Raw genomic sequence first — 17,819 nt, 5'->3', positions numbered from 1 at the left:
GTGGAGAGTCTCTTATTTCCCCATCAGAGATGGAGCCCCTCCTTGATACCATGACGGGTTCGACAGCCAGCCGGCGTGGTGAAGCCGGTGGGGTGACCCTCATAGCCTCCTGGATGTTCGGTACCGAGGGAGTCGGTTCCGAGACCGGTATCGGGATCAAAGACGAGACTGAGTCTGAATGGCGTTGTTTTGCCTGCTCAGGGTTCCTCGGCTTTTTAGCCGGTTTGCTCGTCTTGCCCTTCTTGGCCCTCTTAAGCACAGGGTGTTTATCTGAATCACAGTGCTTTCTTTTCTCCTTTTGTTTCCTCGGCAGGGAAACAGGCTGGTCAGCCATAGCATGTGCGCCTTCCTGAGAGGAGCGTGAAGGCGGAGCAATGGAGGAGGCCGGGCATTGCGGCAACTCAGCCGAAGTTGGACGGCCTTCAGGTGGGGCCACAACAGTGGACTTAGCCACCAGGCGGTCAGATTGGAGAAGGGCCTGATCCCATAGGAGTTTTCGAAGGCGGTTCTCTCTATTTTTCCTCGCCTGTTTTGAGAAGGCCAAACAATGGCCGCACTTATCGGTTCTGTGCCCCTCCCCTAAACAAAGGAGGCACAGATCATGCGGATCTGCTGCGGGCATTTTCGAGCCGCATTTTCCGCATTTGCGGAATGCCGCCCTTTGCGCCATCGTAGAAATTTGAAGAGAAGAAGATAATAAAGCAGGAATTTTTTTTTTTTTAAGGAACGATAAGAAGAAGAAAAAATAGTGCACGTTAAGAAATATAAGTGAAGTAGTAACAACAAGAGCAAGGAATACAACTTGTAAGAGAAAGGGCAAGATTTTCGAACAAGGAACGAGGTAAGTGATAAATCTTAGCGAGAGCGAAGCAGCACGAGGCACAGTGAACGGCGGTCGCAAAGACTGAAAATGGCGGTCACTCTGCTCCTTATATACTGCTAGGGGGGAGGGGGAGCAGAGTCCCTGCCAAAAAACCGTTAGCTGTTAATCTTCTGGCCAAAGGCACTGCGCAGGCGCAGAACCCATATGTGTGATGCACAGAGGCCACGACGAAGAACATCAGTTACAGGTAAGCAACCTGCTTTTCCCTTTATATATAAAACAGTTGATCTCATCATTGCACTGATGTACTCATCCACCTCTGACGCTATGGCTTGTAATTAGCAATTTGCTAATTAGCAACTGTTTTATATATATAAAGGGAATGGTTTCTATTATAGAAGAGGAAGGACAGGGCAGTTATCAGAAGAATGTGATACACAGGTGACATGAGAAACACTCTTCCACAGGTTCCTTCCACAGTACTACTGTAATGTTTAAAAATCGTATCTGTCTGCACTAATGACATGAACATTTGTATTAGGTCCCTGCTTTTCTGAATATTTTTAACCTCCTTGGATGGCTTTCTCAAATAAACCTGAAAAATATTCTACAAGAAAGCTTAAGACAAAGAGGAAAAAATTAAAACTATTTGACAAAAAATAAATCAAACATCAATAGTTAGGTTTTTTAATCTTAGGTTTGTTGCTGCAATTACTTTGGGTTGCTTAGTCCATGAAAACACCCCCAGAGGTTACAGGGTTGCACATCAGAATACAATCCTATTCCTGAGTTGTTGACTCAAGGTGGAATTAGCTTGCAGGCAACTCATGCACTTTGGTTCTGACAATTTCTGGGTTAAACAACCCAGGAAGTGCCCTCATGAGACATGAATTGGGTCAATACGAAAGCTGAAAAACTGCTTAAAGAGAATGACTTGGTTTACATACCATGGTTAAGTGTAAGCAGGATTAAATGAGTGCACAGCACCCTTCCACTTTTAATAACGAACCTATGGCAAGGTCATAGGTGACATGACAACCTGGAATGCTGAGTTGCTAATTCAAAAGCAAACCATGCTTAACTGCTGGGTTCACACACTCAACAAGCTAAGACCTAGCTAATCACAGGCTGCTGATAAAAAGCAGAAGCTGCTAATACACTCACTTCAAATGCCCGCTCTCATCTACTTGAACACAATAAATTATGTGTTAATTAACCTGATTTGCTGTTATTTGTGAACTAGATCACTGCAGCAAGGGGCACAAGATAATCTTGAAATTAAAGAAGACATTTGCACTGAATACAAGTGAAAGACTATGGACAGAACCATAGGAAGTCAAGCCAAGAGTTCTTGACATGCTGACTCTGAAGTAACACAAAGACCAATGTCAGAGGCAGATGAAGTCACAGATTTGACTAGAGAAAAAGAGCATAATGGGAAATTAGATAGCCTGTATCAGCTCACAAACATGCAAGTGTAATAGAATGAATCATCAGGATGTTAATAGATTCTTAGTCCATCCTCCCCAGAACTTATTTTTAATAAAGCTGGCTTGAATCATGCTCATTAATTTTACAAAGTTTATAGTGTAATTGACAGTTTGCTTCTTCAGAGGACTGGTTACACAGAGCAAGTTACAATAGCATGATATGTTCTTCAAAAAAAGTAACAAAGGAAAAACAGAAATACTATAAGGCAAAAGCTTTTGACTTCTGTTACAGAGCAAATACTTAATAAACAGAAAATTATTTTATGAATTCTCTCTACAAAATCACTTTTGAAATGACTCTTGAAGACTACTGTCACGGGTTTAAAAGTGAAGACACCTTTTGAGATCTAGCAATACAAGGTCCCATTTGCAATTTTTTATTTTTAAAAACATTGGGTGGCATGATTTAAATCCAGATAGTTTGAAACACAATTTAAAATTAACAAAAATTAATTTAAATAAGTTTTCCAGTTTGTAATTCAGGCATTTTCTGAGCAAGCATACATGCCAATTCTTGATTAAAATTAACACTTATCAGCTTACAACTAAGAACCACAATATACAAGACAGCAACCAAAACCTCTGGACATGTAAGTCTGCATCCTAATTACAGGGTTCCCTCCCCCCCACCCCACCACTTTTGGGTATATCCAGTTGCACCTCTTAGGTTGCTCTTTAAGGTCAAAATACAAAAAGTGGCACTGAAGATTGCAGCTGTGAGCAGGAGTAGAATTAGCAACACAAATACCCTTTCTGCACACAATAGAATTCTCATTTGTCACACAAGGGATTATCCAAGTTGTAGTCCACATGACTCTGTATTATTTATTTGGAGCATTTCTATTCCATCCTTTATAAAAAGTCTCAGGACAGCAATTCAGAATGATACAGTGGCAACATTCAAAAGTAGAATATAAATATCTAATAAAACCAATATTAAAACCATAATTAATCCTTAAAATACAGGGAAAATAAAAGGACTTTGGCCTGGCATAAAAATGAATAAAGTGTCAGCATCAGGCACTCTGAGAAGCAGGTTCCAGAGCCAGGGTGCTACCTCAGAAAAGGCCCTCCTCCAGGTAGCCACTTTCCTGATATCCTTCAAAGAGGGCTCCCAAAGAAGGACCTCTAACAAGAATCTTAGGGGACAAGCAGGTGTATTTGGAAGCAGATGCTCCTTCAGATTCCCAGGCCCTAAACCATTTAAGGCTTTATACATCATCATTAGCACCTGAAATTGTACCCAGACTTCAATTAGTAGCCAGTGCAGACAATACAGGACCGGTGTTATGAGAGCATATCTGCCAGTCCCCATCAAAAGACTGGCTGCTCATAGTTATGCGATAGTTCTGGGAGTAATAGATTCCTCTTTGCCTTACTGTACACAGCACCACTTAAGAACTAAATGCTGAGAACTTTTCAAAAGCAAATGCTGTTAATTGGAAGGACAAGAACCCATTATAACGTAAAACTGATTCAGGGGAAGGAGGTTTAACTGTTCTGCTTCTGAAATCATGAGACATAACTGATTTACTTTATTTTGATTGTATCTTAAGATGCCTATGCTATTTTGTTGGCTGCCACATCACCTATTGTGTTATACTCTGAACACAAAAGTCAGTATGTCCTCATGGCGCTTTTACACTCCAGATGTCAACTCAATTACAAGGTTCACACAACACAATGGCCCACAAAGTTTTATCTACAAGGCCTCTTTTGTGGTGCCAGGTAAAAGAGATATTTATAGGAAATTCGCATATTTTGAAGACAAAATAATTCAAAAAAATAAGGCCCATTCTACTTAAAAACATTGAAGATGACCTATTACAAAATTTATACTATACTATATAATAGGAATAAATCCAACATTCTGTTTTAACTACAGAGTTTAACATATGCAGTACGCTTATATTCCTGAACTCCATAGCTGACTGCCAGAAACATGAACTTGTAGTGTTCAGAAGCACCAGCCATATACCCACTCTAACTTTGGAAGAGGAAACTTCAATTATGAACTAGTTATCACTAGCAAGAATTGCACAGTAATGTCACTGAAGCCTTGCAACAACTTGCAAATCAGAAAAGAATTCTCTATAAGCTTTTTCAAATGTTAGGAACAAGAGCTTGATTAACTTTATGTAAATGTATTCCCATTATGATCATGACCAAGCAGGAAATGTTAATTAAGATGCAAGCAACTCCCCAAAAGTTACTCATTGGGATTTGGATATAACTATGACCTATGATACGACCTGGTAGCACCAACAAAAGCAAAGTTTGAAATATAGATTGCATGGTAATGTTGTGATGCAAACTCTGATGACGTAATTGAATACTTGACACTTTTGTAACTTGAAAATTTATAATAAATGTTGAGTCTCAAGTGGGGAAGAGAAAATACTGCAGCGTGGCATTCAGAGTTTCAGCCAGCTATGATACTCCATTCTATTTCCCTCCCCTCACTTCCTACTCACCCAAGAGTCTCTGTATTCCATGCTCATTCTTCATTAAACTGGTTTGAGTTCCCCATCCCAGGACTTTTTTTCTAAGGAAAGTTCATGTTTGTACAAATGATGGAATTCCCTACGAGCCTGCTACTTTCCTTTATGCATGTACAAAATGCCATTTTGGTCCTCTAAGAATCACTGTCTGGATAATGGATCTACTACCAGCACATTAAAACTGCAAATAAATCAGTAATTTTACTGTACACTTTTAAAACATAACCTGCCCAGGGAGCCTTATGGTTAATGGAACAGGATAAAAGTCAAATAAATAAATAAATTTGATTATACAAGCAAGGTAACATGGTATCAAGTCCATTTAAAATGAGTGCTTATCAAAAGTGCTGTAATGGTGAAAGATAATTTGTATTTGAGAAGTCTACATTACCTATAGATTTCAAATGACAGAAGACAGATGGCAGTCCCTCAGAGGAACTCAAGTTCCAAAGCCACATAAAAATTCTAAGCAAATGATAAACACAAATACTTCCAACATAATAAAAACTATTGTAACAACTGGCAAAACCGATAAAGCATTTTAATGTGTGCATTTAAACTGCAGTAGATTCACTACAGTGATGTTAAATAATTACTGAATGTCTGATCTGGAGTATAAAAAGAAGACTGTTTTGTTTAAACATCACGAAGAGCCACAACTTCTGTTATTGCTATAATTTTGCAGTTAAGGGAACGAATCTGAATGCATGATGATCTGATACTGCAATGTAGGACTACTGTGAACAAATGCATCAGTTGCCTTCTCAACATGAAACTAAGCCACCCTCCCCTATAAGTTAGGAAGAAAGGGGGTTCTTCTCTCACAATGATATGAGTTTCCTACAAGAATCAGATAGCCAAATGTTCTAACCCTAAAATTTCTCCTTTTTTGATGGGATCACTGTTTACAAGAATTCTAGTAAGCATTCCAGGTACTCAATTAACATGAAATCTTGACCTCATCAAGTTGAAAAAGTGGTTGCATTACTATCCTTAGTACCTAGTAATTTGGTGTTGCTGAGGAGCATTATGCACAACACCATCATCAGCCAATGTTTTCTTTTGCCATGCAAAAATCAAATCTGCGAGATATCTTCATGTGCAAGTGTAGCTTTGAAGTTGTAGGATTCCAGAAAATTTAAACCTCTTTAGTTTCTACCATATTTACAAGCAAAGTTAGAATATTAAGAGGATCACAGAAACCCACAAGAGCTAACATGCTAGGTGTGGTATGTGGACCTTTAATGTGCCTGTATTGCAATTAAAGGCAGGCATGCTTCTCAGAGATAAGCACCTGAAATTCAAGAAACAAAGGCTGGGCCTCTTTTATATGGTAACTTTATCCATAGTTGCCATATGTTAGATCTTTCATTTATTAAGATATCTGCAAATATGTCTTCTATAAACATTTTCCAAGGTGAAAAAAGTATTGGTCTGTTCACAGCAACTAAGAGGATCGGTCGCAGTCAATTCCACTATGAGGTCAACCTTATAAGGATGAAAGAGTAATTATATAGGAACAGTTAAAACCCTAGATTCTGGGCCAAGCCTCCATTTATTCTTGCAAGGTTGTTTGTAATGTAACAAAGTGCACAACTACACATTACAAAGAAAAGCTTTTAATAAAAAGCAGATGGTACATAAAGAAAAGACATAAAAATCTGACAAGTTCAGCACTGAGCAGGACTAAATGTACCAGTACCACTTCTCAACTGTGAACATGACACCAGTCTTTGAGACAGGTATTTGTCACAGATTTCAACAAAATATTTAATATTATTTTATACATCCAGTGTAAATTTTACAGAGGGTCCCAGAAGATCGTACCAGTCTTGAACAAAAGGGAGTGTTTCTTTATGAGGCTAAAGAAACAGAGGCTAACAGTACTGTTATGTGTTTTCTTGATATACATAAGCAAAAGAAAGTTGGGTATAGTCTCTTTCCCACAAAAAGGTACTCATTTTTTAGGAAAACTGGGTACATTTCAGTCACAGTAACAAAGCAAAAGGGCGGGGTACTTGTCTATTCTTCACTGACACTGCAAAACACATAAAATCGGTTGATACTTGTACAAACTGGGCACTACTCCAGAATGCAACCTTCAGCACCTTATCCATTACTAACATAACATTATACCAACCTTCTTTGTACAAGTTTTGCTGCTGCTGCATTTTCTTCATATTAAGCAGTACATTTGCTGCTAATAAAACACAGAAATATAATAGTCACATTATGCAATCTATATCATTTTTTAAAAACTTTATCATTAAAGTAGCAATAGATTTTTTACCTTCCCAAGATAGCTGGGAGCTTCTTTTACCATAAATCTTAATGCAATCATATAAATATTATGACAGGCTTTTTAGCATTATCAATAGAGCTGTGGTAATATACTTGCTATTTTCCTTGGAAGAGGTTCCATTACTTTAAAGTATATTGTGAACTAGTGTTTTCCCTTGGGACCCTCAGTGAATTAAAGGCAAGGTTTTAGCATTGATGTTACCAGCTCAGCTGAATTCTGCTGCCAAAAATATTCAGCTAAGAGTTGTAGAAATGTTTGGCGGTATTACCAGATGCTTGCTATTCTATATTACAAACCCACAGACATGCAGGGAATCCCTTGTAAAGGCATTATAGTAAATAATGCAGGCAAGCCATTTAATAGTCAACAGGGGCTGATTTTCATAGACTTAGATGGTATCATCTGATTGATGATATCCATTCCCACAACATTATCTTTTTAAGAGAACAAATCAGTAATTATGCCCATGGTCAAATGATTAATAGGTTTTTATTAGTTTGAAGAGTCAGGTATAGTTAGAAATTCTCAATGGGGAGAATTTTAGTTCTTCAAAGTAGATCAGCCTACTTTGAAAATATTGATTGCTGCCTGGAATGTATGTTGCCAAGTGCTGTAATAAAAAACTGATTTAAACCGAATAAAGGAAACTAATGGCTAACAAGATAACAAAAATCTTAATTTGATTGGTTCAATTCCTTGTCAACTTAATTACATGGACATTTCTGGAAATGGAAATGAAAATGGAAGGAGTAGAGTGGTTAGTGTAGTGGTTAAGAGTCAGTGAGATGCATGGTTAAGAGTGTGGGACTGGGATCTGGATTGTAGTCCCCCCCACCCCCCAGCCATGGATCCAACTGGGTGACTTTGGGCCAGTCCGAAAATTTCAGCCCAACCTACATCACAGGGTTGTTGTTGTGGGGATAAGAATGAGAGCAGGAGGGAGAGAATAATGTAAGCTGCTTTGACTTCTTTAGAAAAGAAAAAGGTGGGATATTAATCTAATATCTAAAGTATTTTCAGAAATAAATAGAAGTTTAGAGCAAAAGTGAAATATAAGTAATGCATGATGGCTTTTTCATGCATGATGGAAGTTGTAGAGTTTTTTCTATCTAAACATGCATAGGACTGCACCCTAAAAACATAAAATACTATAATTTTAGCACATATAATACACCAGAATAATAGATATTATATAATATTTCAAAAACCTGCATATTAAAAGCATTAAAATACAATTACTTGAAGAAATGATATACAGAGCACTTTACTGTGGCCCAAGCACAGACCAAGTCAATCAAACATTCTACCCATTTCAGAAATGTTTTAAAATGTCCTATATTCCTTGAAAAAGAGCACTCTCAGAAAGTCAGCTAAACAACTAAAATGTGAGGACGCAAGTGGCATGTGCATGCATCATGTGAGGGCTCAGATACACACATGGGAGGCTACCTACTTTGGCAGGACTGACAGATTCCAGTGATGGGAGGTGTGCATGGCAGGCTGTCTATCCTGGCAGCACTGAGAGTTCAGACTCTGATAATGAGATGGTTGTTGAAATGGTCCCAGTCCTGGCTGCAGCCCAAGGTCCAGGGACCCCACCAGGGAAGATTAGTTCAAGGACAATTGACAGAAACAGTCAACCTGCCCATGGGAACAGAGAAGAGAAACAAAACTTTGAGGGAGGAGATTTGGAGGTGGGGACCCTATCAGGTGGGGAACCTCAGATCCCTGAGGTGGACCTGATAGTCCATCATTGCAATCATAGGATGGTTCAACTGGAATCTCAGCAGGAGGAACATAAGTGTACCCAATTCCACTGCGCTCCCTCCACAGGGACCAACACAAAAGAATTCTGTTTTGTTTTGTTGTAAACCATCCCAAGACGTCTAAGTACGGGATGGCACAGAAAAGTTTTAAATAAATAAAGTTTGGGGTAAAGGATGTCAGAGAGTGTTCAACATTTTCCTCTGCATATGTTCAGAGATTGAATATAACTAAGGCTTTTACTAAAGAAATGCTGGTGAGACTGACTTTTCTTGGAGGGAAAAGGAAGTCTCATGACAAGTGAAAGAGGACTTACCTACTTTCAAGAGTGAGGTTCCAGGCAATCCAAATGTTTAAATTGATCACACCAGGATTTTGACAACCATATTATTGTGCAATGCCTCAAGTTGTCTAAACATGCAGATTTATTAATGCAACACACACAAAAGGGATACCCCTTTTTCCAATGGCGGCAGAAGCCCACCAAGAACAGCAGCATCCCCAACTTCTTCAGCCTTCTTTACATGGCTCCATTCTCAACAACACCCCAAAGACTCAAGGAACTGAAGACTCAGCATGGGCAAAGACATGCCTCTCATTTATTTGTTGTTATATGCTGTCAAATTTGTCTCCAATTTATGGCGACCTTATAAAAGAGTTCCCTCCAGGATGCCCTGCTCATCAGTCGTGCTCAGCTTTTGTAAATTCAAAGCAGTCACACTTGATTAGCTCACATATAATACAAACTCATGGTTTATTTTACCCATGGTTAGTCTATGTCTGTTGCCCCACCCTGAGTTTGTCTAGCAGACAATTCAATAAAGCATGCCTCATTTTCTTATTCCCAGTATTGCTCATTTCCTTCCTTCTTCACCCTGACCTGACGCACTGTCATGCACAAGTGGAAGAGAGCAGATGTACTGTCTGCAGAGCACCTGACTCTCCCATTTTTACTCAAAAACCCACAATCAGTTCTATAACACATGGATGCTTCCTGCTTGCATATCATCTGGGCCCAAACTGCTAAGTTTGGACATCTTGGTCAGCAGGAACCAATCATGGTTTGCTGAGTAAAAAGTTGATGAGGTACCTATGCTCTCTCTGTATTTTCCCTAACAATCTATTGTTTTTTAAACCAATAGATTTTAACATACAAATAGCCACATGTGTATCCCAAAAGCTTTTGTGATACTATATTAGTTGCATATAGAATGGCTGGGTTTTTACCACACTCTTTCTTACCACATCTATAGCCTACAACCTCAAACAAGTCAGAGCTTACATAAGCCAGAGCTTACAGTCCATAACAATGAATTCCCTCCCTGGTTGTTCACTTTTAACAAGCCATGTTTTGTTAGTACAACTGGGTTTGCAACCCAGAATTTAACATCCCATGTATTAAATAAACCATATATTAGTATTATGACCGAATCAGGCAAAAGAAATGCACAGGCAGGTTGTTCCAACCTTCTACAGAAAATATTACAGAAACAGTCCCTGGCTTCTGTGCTAGTCCATAATTCAAGAACAATCCTCACCTCTAGGAGGTCTGCTTGTTATCTTGCTTGAAATCCTTTAGGAAGCAGGTAAAATTTCACTCCAGTCACCCTTTGAGGAGTTAAGCATTTGGAATATACTCTATAGCTTCTGCTGGTCCTTATGTCTTAAATCCAAGTTTAACCTGCTTTGATCAATAATCGTTCTGCAATTTACAAAAGTAAACCACCTTGAAGACATTAACTTGAATGCCTATAAATTTCATAAAACAAACAAAGCTGCAGCAACTGAAGAATATAGCCTTTGTTGCCTACATCCACGTCAAGGTACTCTGGTACTTATGTATCTTACAGTAGTGCCTCTACATAAGAGCTTCCCTAATCAAATTAGGGAGAATGCTAGAATAGCACAGTATAAGCAACATTTTAAAATACAAATACGCCTCTATGTTGGCTTGTTTAGTTCTAAGACATTCCAAAGACATAAACATTTAGATTGGCCATATTCATACAGTTGTGAAACCTAAAGAACTTACAGCAGTGCAGCTTTTGGTCTCTTTTATTTTGCCTGTGCATCAAAACCAAGGTATTCTGAGGTCAAGGCAAAATTATTCAGTAAGCACAAGAATGTTCTGGACAAAAGAAAATTTCCTACAAGGACCTGTACTATTTGCAGCCGGTTTCTTAAACATTCTCTGTTGCCTTTAAGTAAGAGCTTGAGGCTCAGTTGTTCACTAGTCATTCAATCTGTTTGTGTTTGAAATAATGTAATGATTTTAAGTGCTCAAGAAAACCAATTTTCTTGTAATGCAATGCACACATTAGAACATCTTCAGAATTACTATTACTACTAATGAATGACCAAATACATTTGCCATCCAAAACCATACAGCACTCAGCAGCACACTTTTACAGGTCAATGGGTTTTGTATAGAGTGACTGCTAAGAACTACTTTGAAGTACCTTCTCAAGTATGCCTGTCTGAGTCAATATGTTTCTTGCAAAAATATGCTGTCAGGCAATAAAATAAAGCAGACCTTTAGGCAAGGCTATTTATTTTCCCAGGTGCTGTACACAGTTTCAGTTCCTTTTGTGAGCTTCTGATGCTACTTGAAAATTGAAGAACAGTTTAAAACATGATAATTAACTTCATTGTGGTGCTCTGATTTCAGATTAATACACAAACTAAATGCATTCTGCTCCAAAATAGAACGTTTCATGTACACAAACATGTAATTTTACAATATACAACAGGGCAACTACTGACCTTAAAACTTCAACTCTAACAAAATCACAAATTTCCATAAGGAAAATATGTTCAAGTAGAAAAACTTACAATTGTGATGTAAGTCAGTCATCTGAGAGGGAAAGATGATTTCACAAAGCAGTGGACTGCCCCATTACCTTACATACCAGAGAGGAGAAAGGCACCTGATATACAGAGGACCTGGGTTCCCAGATACGATTGTACCTCCTCTCCTTTCTTCCCCCCATCCCACAACCACACCCCTCACCTCTCCAATACAAGCATTCTAAGTATATGTAGACAATATAGCCTCCATAGCTCTTGCTTACAACTCCAGGGATACTCGTAAATTGATTTTTATCTGTGCACAACCCATCAATATTTTTCAAAAGACAATTAAGGGAATGTCTGCTCTTGGACTGAACAGTCTATACCTAGATTATACCTACACTAGAATAAACAAAAGAATGTATTGCCCTAAAGCTGATTTTCAAGCTGAGTATCAGCTTTCTTCTTTAGGAATTTGTGCTTCTACTGAAATTTCTACGACGAGTTCATCTGTATCTTATTGTTTTGCACTGTAGTAATGGTCTGGGTATAACAGCAGCACCCAGGTTAAGAAGAGTACCATATAGTTTGACCCAAAGAATTCTGGTAAATAAGAGAAGATGCATCATCTAGAACTGTTGGAATCAAGCAAAAGACCTGGATTTAAACTTCTGTCTGACCCCCTGACATTTGTCCTGCAGGGTTTTCCATATTGGGTGAGGTCATCTGGAGATGTGGAGACAAGCACCATCAGTATTCTGATAACACTCAGATGTAGTTCTACTTGTCATCCAAGTCAGTAAAGTGCTGAATCAGTGCCTGGATTCAGTAATGGACTGGATGAAGGCCAATAAGCTGAATCCTGACAAGACAGAAGTGCTGTGGGCAGACGGTTCTTATGTTTAAGGAGGCAGTGTTCAATCTGTTCTGAGTGGAGTTATGTTCTCCTGAAAGAGTAGGCTTGCAGCTCAGAGAATATATTGGACTCAGCTTTGCTAAACACCCAGATTGCCTTTTACTAACTACAGCTAGTGGAACAGCTGCAGCAATTCCTCACAAGGAATAGTTTGGCCGTGGTTATCCATGCTCTGGTTAAGTTCCCAGCTTGGATTACTACAATATGTTCTACATGTTTCAATCAGAACAGATTACAACTGCCAGAATTGACTTGCACGGCTCTTTTCACCCACAAAAGTCTTAGGAGCATTACTGGCTGCTAAGGTTAGCTTTGCACAGTTCAAGGCACTGGAACTCATCCTTACAACCCTGAGGCTTGGAACTCCTCTAAGGAGGCCAACTCAAGCACAAACATTATTGCTGTTTTTGGCAATTAGTCAAACCTATTTCTATTCAACCAGGTATTTAAAACTTGGTTGGTGTGCTAGTAGTAAATGTTTAACCTTTTAGCTATTTTTGGCTAAATAGTTTTGGCTATTTATTTTTGGCTATTTATTTAGCTATAAAATCTAATGTTTTAATGTTAAGTGCTGTCAAGTCATCTCCAACTTATAGCAACACTATGAATGAAAGTCCTCCAAAATGTTCTAAGACAGTCCTACTCAGCTCCGGTAAATTCAAGGCTGCAGCTTCTTGAATTTTTGGTCTGCCTTTCACTTTCCCTAGCATATTGTTTTCTCCAGTGTAAATCTAATGTAGTGGCAAGCATATCAACATTTTAAAGAAAATTAAGTAGGCGTGGAAAACAAACGAATGAAATTAGCTACACTTTTGGATTACATGAATTGAAAGTACAGCAAATTAAAATAGTGGGAAAATTATCATCTATTAAGAATACACAACAGAAAAGGACAACTAAATTTTTAAAAAAGGAGCAGCCAAAGACATGTCATGTATCGAGACTAAAACATACTTTTTAAAAAACCTGTCAATATAATGTACTTCACCTAGCACCAAAACTTAACAATGCTGGCATCAAAGCATTTCAAAATGGTCAAAACACAAATACACTATTTCTAGGCACTACCAGCCTCTCATCTGATGACTGTGGGCCCTGCAGAAGAGCCTCTGATGAGGATCTTAACACCCAGATAGGTTCATGTGTAAGGTAGGGGACCTTGAAGTAGCTCATAATTCTGAATTTTCCTAAGAAATGGATGGGAAGTAGTGCAGGTGTTTCAGAACTGGAAAGATATGCTCCACTGATTTCCACAACCACACTTCTCTTCCTACTTTGGAGAGTAGTATGCACAGAGCTAATTATACCATCCTGCTTAGATGATTGGCCAGCAGTGGGGAGAGAGATGAAAAGCAAAATTCCTCTAGGTTTTAAGTCATCAGTGCTATTAATTATAACTTAAAATGTAGGGGGTCACTACTGAATTGCATGATGTTAATAAGCACTCTGAGGTAGAATTTGGGGTGAGAAAGATTCTTAAGACCTGCTTGATGCTTGATTCAGAGCAACAGAGCCAGAGGAGTAACAGTAGCATCAGCAGCAGAGAGAGGGCTCAGAATGTGACCCAATTCCAGACACTGAGATGAGAGAAGTGGAAGTGCTTATCTCAAGGCCAGATTCCCAGGTGCTCAGGCAGCCTCTGAGAATAACCAAGATGTACAGCTATCATGATGGGGCTTGAACAGAGGAGTCTCTCAGAGACAGATAAGGCAAGCACAGCTCTCAACCCTGTGGCCTAATTAGAAGATTAGGTGGCCCAATTAGAGGATCTGCTTTCAGAGAGAGGTGTAATTGTTTCCAAAAGATCCAAACATACTCACAGAGAAAGTTCCTAGAAGTAAATAATAGTTTGGGTTCAATGAACAGTTCTGTGTATGCCCAGTGTGGGTGTTTGTGCTTCTGGAAAATGCTTTGCTCAATAAAGAAAGCTCTTTGGCTTTACATGTGTGAAAGGAGGAAACAGAGCTCATTAACAGGTGAGAAACTTATGACCTGGCATGTACTGGTGGACTACAACTCCCATCACCCCATCCAACAGAGTCAATATTCAGAGATAAGAGTTGTAACCACAAAACATCTGGAGGCCTTACCTGTCCAAGCTAAAGCCAGGTAGGCATGGGAAACCTCTAGCACATGGACTACATAAAGACTGCAGAAGCTCCTAAAATGGCTTACCAGTTTTTCTTCAGGTCATACCCCTCTCTTGTCAAAGAAAATCACTACAGCTGATTGGGAAAAAGAGCTTTTCTGTGTTAAGCACTGAAGAAATTCCCTTCTCAGAACTAAGCAAAGTGAACTTATCTTCATCAATCAGCTATAAGAGTTTTTCACTGCCTGGGAGAGGAGGTGCTTCTGGTGATTCAGAGCATTTAACTCCCCCTTTCTCTTTCCAGCCCATCTAAACAGAAGGCTTTTAAAGTACAGTGCTTTATATAACATAGACAAGTTTTCTGAGCTAGTCAGATTTCATAAGAAGGTTCTTCTCAAGCAGCATCAACCAAGTCATGTTCTCACAAGTTTGTGAGAGCAGCTTTTGCCTTGTGAAGAGATGATTTCATACTTAAGAACCCCTCCTCCCTCCTTCTCCCAAAGGCATGACTCCACCTTCAGGGAGGTGGAGGTGAGCCAGATGGCAGAAATGCCAAACATTATTTCATTGGCGCACTTGCTGGGCTTGATGCTGACTTACTGGGTTAATGAACTCACAGTCCTCCTTCTCAGATCCCCCCTGTTCTACAGTGTCTCCCCCAAACCTATGGTGGTTTGGTTCTCATTAACTTGTAACAAATGTCACTGATTAACCTTATCATTTCTATGCCACATTCCCAATGCCCTTACTTCTCCATCTAGTCACACGCTGAGCTTGAACTAGAAATTCCGTGTTTGGGAGAAGCAAGCCCCATCTCTACATAGTTCTGCTCATATTTGAAGCTTGTCCTGCTTAGTTCTGAATGGTCATGCTGCTCATGCTTATTCTTGGTATACATTTAGATGCTTGGTATTTTGGATGTTATTTAAAAGTCCTGCTGGGTTTTCAGTTCTGCTTGCTTCTAAGTAAGTGTAAACTAAATAAGAATCATAATTTGGCCTTGCTCATTTTGCCTTTTCTCCTGTTCACAGCAGCTATTCAGTCCTTTCTCACACTGGAATACAGTCATTTGAGTGACAAAAAGATCCCGCACAGTATAAGCTCAGCAGACTTTTAAGAGTTGAGGAAAGCCTCTCAGGTAAGAGATTTGAAGGATCAAGCAAAAGGTAATCTGGCAATCTAGCCAGAGTAGAGACTTCAACCAGTCACTGATTAAGGGGTCATAGTCACCCAGTCAACAACTGTTAAGTGTCTGACTAAGAAGATGCGAGTTCATGTGATAATCCCTAAGAGTATACCGCTTCAGTTTTGCTTGTAGGTAGAAACTTACAAGAGAAATCGTTTTTTAAAATCCTGATGCTCAGAGGACTGCAACTCTGCTCATGATGATCACTAACATTCCTCCATACTCTGGAGCGGGGGGGGGGGGGGTCAAGATTTTTCCCACAGTCGCATGCAGCTCTGAAGTCCATATAAGTGCTTCTGAAGCACAAGGGAATGTTAAAAACGTTCACTCTTCTCCAGATTTCAGATGGAGAGTTATGTTCCTCCACTTTTCATAAGAAAATGCACAAGAATAAAATCTTAAATCTCTGCATTTGGATGCTTTGAACACAATGCTAAATGTGATCAATGGTCATCATGCACAATAAGCTTGAAGGGTAGTTTGAGCATATTTTCAGAGTCCATAAACTTTGGCTGTTCTTCTTAGCTGACTGCCTCCTATGAGAAAAACAGCCAGGTCATGCCCTTTACCTTTTGGCATACCTATGCACAAGGCCAAGACTGTGCTTCAAGGGTTTCATCTTGGATGGCAACCATTTCTGGAAATATATTTAGCATTGCAATCAAAGTATATAGGACTCGTTTAAAGATCTTAAATTTTCTAGTGTGCTTCCTTATGATAGGCCACCATAACGTTACTCAATAAAGAAAAAGACAAACCATATCATCAGCCTTGGATGATATCACACGAAAACCACAATCTCATTGTGTCATAACTTCTTTTCCACCACAACATTAAATGAATTCATCATCTTCCCTGAGTTACATTAACAAAGGGAAAACTGGTGTAAGCATGCAATAGCTTTACACTGATAGCCTTACAAACACTAAATCTCCTTCCAGCCATTCAGATACATTGACTGTTACACAAGAACCTTATTTTTTCTATGCTTTTGTATTTCCCGCAACAGATCTGCAACAAAGCCAACTATTACAGTAAATTTACATTATAAATGCTGAATAATGGAATTGAGGTAATGGAGATGCTTTATATAAAGGAAATCAATCCTACATTATTTCAAGTTTCAAAGTGATTTCCCGGTGTCCCAATTTTCAGCAATGACAAATGGAGACCTCCTCTCAACAAAACAGCCATTAAGCCAAAATGTTAGAGAGAGACCTTTTATTCCCATTCTTCCAAAATCTCTGAAAATTGCATAAATTACATTAAGTGAGGAACATCACATTTACACAAAACCTGTTTAGTAAATTACATCAAGAGACAAAATATAATCATGGTGAATTGATTATAAATTAAGAAATGATTACGTTGCATTTTCCCTCTTGCTGTAATTTTGTAAATGTGACTTTATGTAAATATAAAATGATGTTCTACAGGTAATATAATTTACATTTAATTTTCTTTCCCTTTAGAAGGAGATACACAAAGAAACAGTATGCCTTTCATGTCGTAATGCAAAAGCAATGTAATTTATTAGCTAAAAAACAACATATCAATGGCAAAGCTCTTTAAAACTACTGCTCCTACATTAAATAAACTGATTTTTCCCCAAAGTAAAACATGGACACGTTCAGTACTGATAAAACAGCATGAAAAAAAAACAAACAAAGCAAAGGCAATACTGCACACTGCAAGTAGTACAACACATATCACATAAAATGCTGACTGCAGGTATTACTAAGCAAAATGAAAAAACTGAGGTTTTTCAAGGGTTTATGGTCATATTCAGTCATACCTTAATCATCAATGCTTGAATATTTTAAGGTAGGAAGATAAGTTACCTGGATGCACACTATGCATGTTTTCTAGACGTATGAGGTCCACAGCAATTATATGAAACAGAGTGGTATCTATCACATGGCAAATCTAGGTAGGATGATTGATGCCTATATACATAA

At 38.8% G+C, this 17,819-nt stretch overlaps 1 protein-coding gene across 5 annotated transcripts in view; it reads right to left on the bottom strand.

Annotated features, from left to right (window-relative positions):
* Positions 1-17,819, bottom strand: part of HS2ST1 (heparan sulfate 2-O-sulfotransferase 1) — a 142,255-nt gene that overhangs the window by 85,591 nt on the left and 38,845 nt on the right. For 2 of the 5 annotated variants that reach the window (XM_044432205.1, XM_044432207.1), the window contains exon 2: positions 6,955-7,014. The exons of 2 other annotated variants lie outside the window; for them this stretch is intronic. In XM_044432205.1, coding sequence (XP_044288140.1) covers positions 6,955-7,014 — 60 coding nt within the window. The remainder of the gene's footprint in view (positions 1-6,954; positions 7,015-17,819) is intronic. One more of the 5 variants, XM_044432206.1, reaches the window with a different exon arrangement.

Source organism: Varanus komodoensis, unplaced genomic scaffold (assembly GCF_004798865.1).
Source record: "Varanus komodoensis strain SLA01 unplaced genomic scaffold, ASM479886v1 scaffold24, whole genome shotgun sequence".
Classification (NCBI taxonomy): domain Eukaryota; kingdom Metazoa; phylum Chordata; class Lepidosauria; order Squamata; family Varanidae; genus Varanus; species Varanus komodoensis.
This window is presented reverse-complemented; position numbering and strand designations above follow the sequence as displayed.